General features: G+C 42.5%; 1 protein-coding gene across 7 annotated transcripts; it reads right to left on the bottom strand.

Annotated features, from left to right (window-relative positions):
- Positions 1-331: 331 nt before the first annotated feature.
- hmg20a (high mobility group 20A) lies at positions 332-8,095 on the bottom strand. Of its 7 annotated transcripts, none has more exons than XM_086110056.1 (9): positions 8,014-8,095; positions 6,027-6,103; positions 5,688-5,897; positions 5,007-5,139; positions 3,928-3,965; positions 3,358-3,433; positions 2,263-2,478; positions 1,295-1,427; positions 332-696 (listed from the first exon to the last, which is right to left on the bottom strand). In XM_086110056.1, exons 2-9 carry the CDS (start codon positions 6,090-6,092, stop codon positions 693-695), a joined length of 876 nt encoding a protein of 291 aa, XP_085966182.1. In that variant the 5' UTR covers positions 6,093-6,103; positions 8,014-8,095; the 3' UTR covers positions 332-692. The 7 variants fall into 7 exon arrangements, with proteins under 7 accessions (XP_085966182.1, XP_085966181.1, XP_085966178.1 ...); XM_086110055.1 differs by having other exon boundaries at positions 3,358-3,430; positions 5,688-5,931; positions 8,014-8,089; XM_086110052.1 differs by having other exon boundaries at positions 5,688-5,931; positions 8,014-8,089.
- Positions 8,096-9,878: the final 1,783 nt, after the last annotated feature.

The following is a 9,878-nucleotide window of genomic DNA, read 5'->3' on the forward strand; positions in this document are numbered from 1 at the left end:
TAGCCGTGCTTTGTTTTACAAGAAGCCACTTTAGTTGTAGAGACAAACAGCAGCCGACGGGCTGGCCAGGGCATGTGTTCGAGTCGTCGTCGTGTACAAGAGTTGTGACACGTGTGGCCTTCGCAGACGGGAAGTCTCAGCTGGCAATGTGGATGGGGGGGGGCAGCGTTGAATGAAAACAGGAAGCCACATAATGTCCAGTCAAAAACAAACACAGTAATACACTACAAGTGAAGTTCTTCCTTTTTTTTCAAGTGGTTTTGCTGGTAGTTCTTTGTCGAGTCATGCATAAATTTAGGACCATATTGAACTAAAAAAAAAAAAAAGTACATTTCCGCTTTTTAAAAAATGTTTATTGAAAACACAACCGTTTTTTGTACAAACACAGACACACAGAAAATAAACGGCACAATAGAGCATTACAAAATATGAAGCACAAAGTAATATTAGTTTTTTTTGTCAGAATACAAACATATGCACTTTCTCTTCTGGCGACACATTACCGGTTCACAACATTTGAGTGTTTCACTGACAGAACTGTGGCCAGATCCATAAAGTGACACATTTAAAAAAAAAAAAATTAAAAAGGAGAAATAAATATGAGGAGCTACATCATCTTCATCACTTTGGCGGAGAGATAAATGTGCCGATCAATGGGGTTCTCTCCAACTTCCCACTTGAACATGCAGCAATTATCTGGGATGAAACAAAAGCCCATTGGCATTTTTTTAAATGTTCACATATAACACCTGAAGGCCCCCCCTCCTAAAAAAAAATTGTCATATGAACAGGCGATTTGGTGACTATATTTTGGCCTTACATAAACAATGTTTGGTGTTTAGTTTGTAATTTTAATTAATAAAAGTGAAAAAACTGTTGGGGGTTTTTTGGGGTATTTTGCTACTTTTCGATTCCTTTGCATTCAGTTGTGGTGCAGATCTAGATAAAACCTTGTTGCATTTGATTCACTCCATCATGAATGGAACAAAAGAGGATATGCACCACAGACAAAATGAGATCCATTGTGAAACTGGAAGTAGCCCGGTTATTAACAAATATAGGGAGACCTTTCCTATTTACAGTATTAACTTTACCGTCGGGGTTTTCATCCATTTATCGTTGTTATTTCTGCGTCTTTTGCAGAAGTGACTTAACTTGGCCTTCCCATTGGCTAAATTACCCTCATTTTAAAAAGGCTTATAAGAGCCATCATTTTTTGCAATTGCAGAGCGGTGGAATTTTCCCCATCAGATTGACTATAAGTACCAGGGTTGTCACAAACATGAAGTCCTACCTGTCCAAACGGTTGACCAGGTCTCTCACGGTGTTAATGAGGCTGTCGTATTCCTGCGGGTTGCTCATGATGATGCTGTGCAGCTTCTTCATGTACGAGTCGATGGAGTCCAGTGTGGGCATCTCTCCGCTGCCTGTAGAAGTGATGACGGTCCCAATTTATGTGGCGGGAGACTTTTACACAGATGTTTCGATTTAAACCAGGCCAGCGAAGGAGACGAGATTAAAAAAAATAAACAAGTGTAGAAACACCAAGGCTGCAGGATGCAGAAGCTCTTGTTCTGAGCAACGTCAAGTGTTGCCTCAATTTGTTTACTGACATCATCTTTGGCACAGAGGGGTTTGCTCAACAACATAAAAAAAAATATTAAAAAAGGGAAATGTGCAAGTAAACACCTAACGCTGCCTTCAATAGAACACCATTTTGTTCAGCGGACAGCCCAATCAATCTTTCGCCTCCACGCCCATGGGAAACGGTGCCAACTGCTGTGGGAGCAGTGTAGGAAACTGGCGGAGGACAAGGAGGGGTTTAACCTTTCGATAAAAAAAAAAAAAATATCGTCTGTAAAACACTTCCCTGATGAACTCTGTGCCAAGTTGCGCTTGACTGATTGTTACATGTGATCGATTGTTATGTGTCGCTGTGCAAGAAGACAAAAAATGTTCTTGACAATAGTATGTTCCACGCCTCTGCACTCGTTTGATCACGGCATTCTGATTCTTATTGCATTTGTGGAATATGAGTTCAGCAGCAAAATGCACCCGCTTTTAGCCATCAAAATGGCCGCCTCCAGAGATGGACAAAAGCGGGTGTATTTGACTGATGATCTCATATCCCCCAAATGCATTATTAATCAGAATGCCGTGTTTAGACCAGTGGGGCTGCATCCCCCCCCCCGCAAAAAAAAGTCGAAAGACACCAAGCGTGATCACCCGTCGAAAAAGGCAAAGTGTCAGCACGGTTGTTACCTGGCAGAGGCACAGAGGAAAAGCTGGCGGCGAGCGCCTGTCGCAGGGTGTCCAGGTGCTGGTGGAGCAGACCGTTGCGCCCCCTCTCTTGCATCACGTCGCCCTCCAGACGCTCCACGGCGCCGCGCATGCTCTCCACGTGCTTCTGGAGCGCGGCGTTGCGCTCCTCGTACTCCATGTTGGTCTTGCGCAGCTGTCGCATCTCGGCCTCACGAACTACAGAAGAAGACCAAATAACGTGAATGCATGAGACGAAGAGTGTGACAGACAGGGCAGCAGACTCCTTCCGTTGGCTTCTATTTTCGGTTCAGGGAAGTCTCCTGGGAGGAGAGTTTAGAAATAGTTTTATCCCTTTGACATGCTTTCACATTCAGACTTAACGAAAATTCGTTTCGACTAATTACTAGGATCTGTTAAAAAAACGTAAAGGGGGAAACATTTTTAATAGATGTGGTGCCCCTAGTGGCTGGTGACTGGAATGCAGGCAGTGCACTCCACCTTCCATGAATTCAACAAATATACTGCTGCACTAACAGCAGGCATCGATCAATCTTGAGCCCATGACACATCAACAGTTGTCCTCAGTAGTTCAATTATTCCACGCAAACTGACAAATTTACACACACGGCCTCAGGAGAGAAGAAGAGCATACTTTGACTGTGTATGAGGCGCAGTCAAGGCCCACACAACAGGCAAAAGACACCATCACCAATTGAAACCGAAGAGCAACACAAAGATCCTACCAGATACTTTTTACTGCTTTGGTCCGACAACAAAAACCTTGAAGCAAGCAAAGATTTGATTCCCATCCCAAAAAATAGTGCAAATCTTTAGTTCTGTGTCTTTAGGAGGCGGGGCTTGAGTTTGTGTCTGGCTGTAAGCTGTCTCCGACAAAAGCTACTGTTTGATTGTGTTCATTTTATTCTTTAACTGTTCTCGGAGTGTTCCTTAATAAACGTCTGAAGTGCGGTGACTAGGGCTCGCCATTCCCACATACAAAAGGCATGCCACAAAGCATACTGCGCAAGTCTATAAACGAGCTGCTTCAAAAAGATATCGGCGAAGTAGCTGAGCCCAAATAAGTGTATTGCTCACCTTTGCTGTGGTTGAGGAACTCCTCTGTGAAGATGGGGATGTCAAACACGGTTCGGTCCTTGCCCTCGGAATCCTTCTGGTGATCAACAGAAACACAAATTGTGAAAACAATTGACGGGATAAGGTCAAAGCATTTGAAGGGAAGGTCGTTTATTTCTGGACTGAAAAATGCCCACTAAAGTGCATTACGCACAATAAAAACGGTCCCAAAATTTTGTATTTATGTTTGCAAACAGAGATTTAACGCGACGCGCACTTAAAAAGTTAAATACAACTGAACTGTCATTTGCAAATGCAACGTACTGGAGAAAAACAAAACAAGTTGAAGCTACTTTAAAATTCTGTTCGGTTTCAACTTCAAATCCGTCCTTCTTCACTTATCACTCTGGAGGGAGCACGCGCCAATCGTTGACACGAGACTAATTACATTTTTATAACTTGAAATGTTATTCTAACTACAACGTATCCCGGCTCCCGAGTAGTAGCCCGCAAGAGCCGAACCCCAAAGTGTCATTTCGATCAACTCCATGCAATATTGATGCGTTGACGGGCCAGGAAAGAGGCACTGACCTCGTGCAGAGACTCATTGGCCGCCGGGTTCCCGACATCTGGTGAGGAAGGAAAAGAAAAAAAAAAAAAGAAGACAGAAATGAAGAAAGAGGACAGCAGATGAGTCATGTTTCCGTCACTGGGAGCCAGCTTTCACTCTTGACCCAGGGGAGCAAAAGTCATCCAGAACACTCCGTCCACTGCTCTGACAGCCCAAACTTTGATTCGACAGCCATATTTTGTTTTGGGGGGGGGGGGGGGGGGGTGACTCATCACGTCAATTTTTTTTTAAACGTTCTTTTTTTTTTTTCCTAGCAGTGAAACAAAAGTTCAAATGTACGCCAGAACTTGCCTGATTTTGACATTTTGTTAATAATGTGACAAATGAAATCACTTTCAATTATTTTTCATGTGCAGTGGCGCCGTGAGGTAAGAGTGACCCAAAATCAAAATTTTAGAGAGAGAATTTTTGTTTTTTTGTCGGATTTATGCTTTGGCAAATATTTGGTACACCAGTGCTGCAACTCATTGAACAGCAGTTCTTAAAAAAAAAAAAAAAATTCAAGCTCGTTATTGCCACTCCCTTTTGAAGTTTACCGTCAAACTAAACCTCAAACAAAGAGAATTACATGTCGTGTATTGACATCATTCTGAATAAATTTGGAGGTTGCATTGCCTCGGGTCGTGAATTTTATGATGAACGCAGAAAAACAGAATGTTAGATTTTTGATCATGTAACATTGTATTTTTAAAAAAGTCGGACTCACTGAACTCTGAAGAAAAAAAGCGAGCGGTAAGAAAAAAAAAAAGAAAGAAGAAAAAACTAACTTTGGTTTTCCTGTCTACATGCGTAGTATGCTAAAAAAGTGTTGGGAAGTCTTTCCCCTGGCCAGAGCTTTCAAAGTTTTGGGTGCAATTTGTGTGCGGAGGAAAAGTCAAATAAATCCATTTCAAAAATAGACTGGGCGGACAAGCTAGTCACGAGGCCATTTAAGTATCTTCTGTGATTTAGTACCAGCATTTATTTAGTACTTGACTTGTGACTTCCCCCGCTGTTCAATTCAGGAGCCGGCGGCAAATGAAGTCGAGCCCTCACTCACCGCCTCTGTGTCGCTTGCCCTTCTGCTTCTCTTGGACCTTCCTGGTAAAATGCTTGTACGCCTCCGTCTTCTGGTATTTCTCCAGCTCCCGCATGTAGCGCTCCTTGTCGCGGTCCGCTTCGTCCAGATATCGCTGCGTACGTCAAATCTCCGGTCAATTATTATTTTTTTTTTAACAGAGATTTTTTTTTTTAAATTATTAGTTTTGGCTGAAGGCAAATTCAAAAGGAGCACCGCAAATATTCCCACATATTAGCCGCCAAGTGCAATATTTTCCAGTGAAAAAATAAATAAAAATAAACTGTATATGAAATATGTATGACAAATTATGAGTGCATACTGAATATGCTGTATCTTTAGTCCAAAGTAGAAGATACGAAGAATGAAATGAAACAAAGCCACTTGTAGTATTTGATTCACTCAACCAATGAAAATCCAGAAGGAATAGAATCCATAAGCAGCATCTATAATAGAATCGAAACGGTAACATTTTTATCCGCTCCCATCCTTACGTGGGAATGGTTGTCTCTATGTGCCCTGCGGCTGGCGACCAGTCCGGGGTGTGCCCCGCCTTCTGCCGCAACTCGGCTGGAACAGAGTTCCAGCGGCACTCGCTCGACTCTTGAGGTCTCAATCCCGATGTCGGCGTTCTCTTTTTTTTTTTTGGTGTTGGCTTCCTACCTGTTTTTCCTCAGGCGGCAGTTTGCTCCACTCGTTGCCCAGCATCCTGGTGATCTCCGGGAAGGGCACGTCCGGACGCTCGGCCCTCAGCTGCTCGCGCCTGTCGTTCATGAAGCGAACGTAGCCCGTCAGCGGCGCTTTGGGCGCATTCCTGTCCTTCATGGGCTTCTTCCTCTTCCTGCCCTTGGTCCAGTTGGCACGTCGTGTCTTCTGAGATGATAAGCCACAATTCTGTAATTCTTTGCTTGCATTTCAAGACAAAAAAATAAAAATAAAATTAACAAAAAAAAAAAAAAAAGGTCGCATGCATGCTTTCTATTGTTCGGGTTCAACTCGTACCTCATCTCCGTTTCTCTGGCTGGCGTTTTCCGTATTGGCCGCGGGAGACGACTGCTGTTCATCCATGACTTTGAATCCTGCAGACGAGGAAGAATAGAATTTCTACAAGAGTGACCAGTTATGATGCACCCGCCGCCCCCCATCTGACAATAGGAGCTGAGTGTACCATCTGGAAACGTTTGTCACAGTAAAGCCCGGGGCATCTGGGGGAGCCAGATAAGCCAAACTTTGACATTTATTTTCCATCCTGATAAAAGGGCGATTACAAGCAAACTCCTTCAAGCCGGCCTCATTTTCTTTGTTGACAGAAAACAAAATATAAATCAACTGCTGGATTGGAAAGTACAAATATGCGTGGGCACGGACTAAACTCTACAGAACTCAACAATGCGACATCCTTTGAAACTTTGAACCCAGCCACGTCACCGCACAGGAAGTGAGTGTCAACATCCTGGACGGCATTCTTGCCTCCAGCCATTAAACACTGTGGGAGATAAAGTCAAGATGAGCAATGAGAAAATCTACTCCAAATATTACTTTTGGTTGGGGGAAGTCCAATAAGGGTTCTTGACCCGACATTTTTTTGCAATTTTCTGCCCTCACTTTTCTCAGAGTTGTGAATGAATTATTCAGGCTTTCTTTATTTATTATATATCTTTGATAAAGAATATCAGAGTGGCTCCTTGCATCCTAGTATTTTCTGAATGTTTTGGGGATCCCCTTAAAGACCCAGTTGAGCTGGGTAACCGGGCAGAGGGGGGTCATCATCAGAGCAAAATTGGGTGAGTTGGGGCATTTCTCTGCACACCAATGTTCTTCTTGGCATGAAATATTAGATGCTCATGTCATTGTGAGCAGGTGCGTTGTCCTTCGTTGTCCTGCCGGAATCTCGCTATTTCTTGCGCGCTGAACAAAACAAACACTGCAGGATCCCGTTTCAGAAGTTCTGGTTGATGGTGTGGACCACTCAGAAAGGAGAAACTAGTAGTTTGGGTTTGAACTACATATGACCCAGTACTAAAACTTTCCTGACACACCTGGGATGGGGTTTGCTGTATTTTATTCCGCACTGCCCTCTTCTGGTTGGAGCCCGTAATGCACCACCCAAAGTCTATCGGTCGTTATGCGGTGGATTTAATAATTGTTTCATTTGACGTCACTATGTCAATATTAGTACGGGTTGACAGTAAACGGTAAACCTGAACATTATTATTTTATCGGTTTAGGAATTCACGTCAACTACCTACTCAAGTAATAGTCAATGGAGCTCGGAAAAGCACGACAAAAGAGATCAATTTCTCAAATATAATTTATCATGAGTGGAGATGAAACGTACGTCACTGTGTGTTTATTTTCACAGCATGCAACGCTCGTAGTCTTTAACCAGTGACAAACTTAAACATTCAATTAGTTGGTTGATGACGTGACAGCTGCTATTAACCTTGGTCATCTTTGACGAAAGACGAACACGTAACAGCGTCGCGCCCGCCCCCCCAAAAATTCACGCGATGGTTTTGACAGACGCAAAACTTTAACGGTAATTGTTTAATTACATGTTGAAGACAACAAGCACCGTTCGGTTAGCATCGAGCTGCGAGCCAACAAGCTAGCGGTGCCGTTAGCGTTGTTTTAGCAAGGTGCCGACCGTGGAACATTCCGTTTTTGCTATCGTTCACCCAACGCTGCGTCTCGTGGAACAATATCCAACACACAGGCAAAAATCATAAAACTAACCTTACAAAGTGTGAACGGAAGCCGAAAGTGAGCAAATGTGATACCTTTCTCCCGCTACCAAAACAATACAGGAGTGACTGTCATCGAAGCACGCATGTAGGTCGGTATGCGTCTCTCCCATGTAAACCCGAGCCACGTTATTAGTATACATCTTGCCATATGATTAATATTTCACTGCGATGATTAAAATACACTATACATTTGTCCCTATTAGGGTTGAGAATTACACTATAAATCAAAACCAAATATTTACCAAAAGTAGAATATTTGCTCTAGAGGGGAATTTCGAGACACGCTCTGCTGGCACCTCTTCTTCGTTGAAGTTTGAACCAACTGAGTACTGCACCCAAGATGTTGCTACCATCTAACGGCCATTTTATGTATTACACTTCTTCAATCCAGAATAGATAGATAGATAGATAGATAGATAGATAGATAGATAGATAGATAGATAGATAGATAGATAGATAGATAACATTGTGATGATCACAAAGTTGAGCTGGATCTGGTGGCAGTGAAAGTCATTAAAAATATGAAAATAAATCTAAATATGCTAAATGTTTGCATAACTTCAAATTCTATTGCAATAAAAACACCAATCAATAAAATAAAATGTAGAAATTGAGTATAATTCTATTTTTCCTCACTCGATATGTTTTCAACATCATCATGATCATCAACAGTATAATAGCCTGCCTAAAATGGCACACATATTTCTAAATACTAAAATGTATCAATACATGTAACATTTCCTTATTTTTAGACAGCACGCACAATGCTATTACAGTTAAATAACATAACAGCAACCAAAAAAAACAAATGTCTGAAAAACGGCAACGAACAGTAATCAACTAGATTACTGTTGGTTGGTGATTTTATTTAAGATGATCATTTAGGCTTCTGATCGGTTGCACCGCCATCGGTTTCACATGGAATCCCTTGCAGCTTCGGCGTTCAGTAACCACATTTTTTTCTGCACGCGCTCGGATACGGCTGCTCATGCATAGGAATACCATTGTGAGATGTTTGGAAACGAGGGTGTCAACATTAATGCATTGACTGCCTTTGCTTTATGAGCATCTGTGAAGAGCTGCTCACTCGGTTCAGTGTGATGCGGAGTTCAGTGCTGCAAGGAGACGTCCAGAATACATGTGCATAACAAAACACAACCTTGCATCATAGCAAAGAAATCAGCATAGTGTATCTAAGGGGGATGGGGAGGCGGTGGGGTGGGGTTGCATCACCTTGTTGCCATGCAAACAAATTATGGAGCGAGTCGTCGGTTGCGACAGCCTCATGAATCATCGAGGCTCAAGGTATGTAAATAAGAATGGGGTAAACAGTTGGACGCAGCACCCTGAGACATTCGCATTCATGCAGCTTCTTCAAGGCCCTCTGGTCCCACAATGAAAAGTGTGATGATAACAAAAGCGGAACTGACAGTGTGACTGGCTGCTCAGGACAATATGAGCGCCACAATTAACTCAACGCCGACAAAGGGATTTGGTAATTGCAGAAATATCTGTACTGGCCGCTAGATGACAGTGTCACTCTGTACACTCATTGCCTGTGAAGGCTTAGTACAATTGAGAAGGCAGCCAGTGTCACAGAAAGGATTGTGTAGAGCTGTATACACCAGGCGATGGGCTTATTTTATATATGTTTATTTTTGGATTGTAACACTTGGGCGCCTGGCTCACTTCAAGTGGAATATTTCCTGCAGCCCAGTTTTCACGAGCGTCATTTAACGCAGTTAATCTCGGCATATCATAGCACAGAAAAGCAGAGCATAAAGTGGAATCGTGCAGCATAGCGTAATAATAACGTAATAATGATACATTTTATTTATAGGCGACTTACATGGGCAAATGAAAACAAAGAAGCAAAAACAACATAACAGTGATATCAAATAAAAAGGGATCCAATTTAATATACAAAGTGTGAGAAAAAAAGTGTGTAGAATCAAACGAATAGGGGATTTGATGTGTTTTGAGGGTCGTCCATTTTGTGGCTGTAACGGCTTGAGCAGGGGCCTTCAATCTGTTCCTCGTGGTCCGTTTTCCATTTCTCTCTGCTGCAACACATCTCAATCCAAAAATCAGATACTGTAATAGTAAT

This window comes from Hippocampus guttulatus, chromosome 4 (genome assembly GCF_054856545.1).
Source record: "Hippocampus guttulatus isolate MCC_2025c chromosome 4, RoL_Hgut_1.0, whole genome shotgun sequence".
Lineage (NCBI taxonomy): Eukaryota > Metazoa > Chordata > Actinopteri > Syngnathiformes > Syngnathidae > Hippocampus > Hippocampus guttulatus.

What these genes read in the sequence shown, in the direction of transcription:
- hmg20a (XM_086110052.1), bottom strand. Translation starts at nt 6,088, where the DNA reads ATGAACAGCAGTCGTCTCCCGCGGCCAATACGGAAAACGCCAGCCAGA. An exon ending in GGGCAAGCGACACAGAGGCG is followed by an intron (nt 3,966 to 5,006) that starts GTGAGTGAGGGC and finishes CTTCCTCACCAG; the next exon opens with ATGTCGGGAACCCGGCGGCC. An exon ending in TTCCTCTGTGCCTCTGCCAG is followed by an intron (nt 1,428 to 2,262) that starts GTAACAACCGTG and finishes TCACTTCTACAG; the next exon opens with GCAGCGGAGAGATGCCCACA.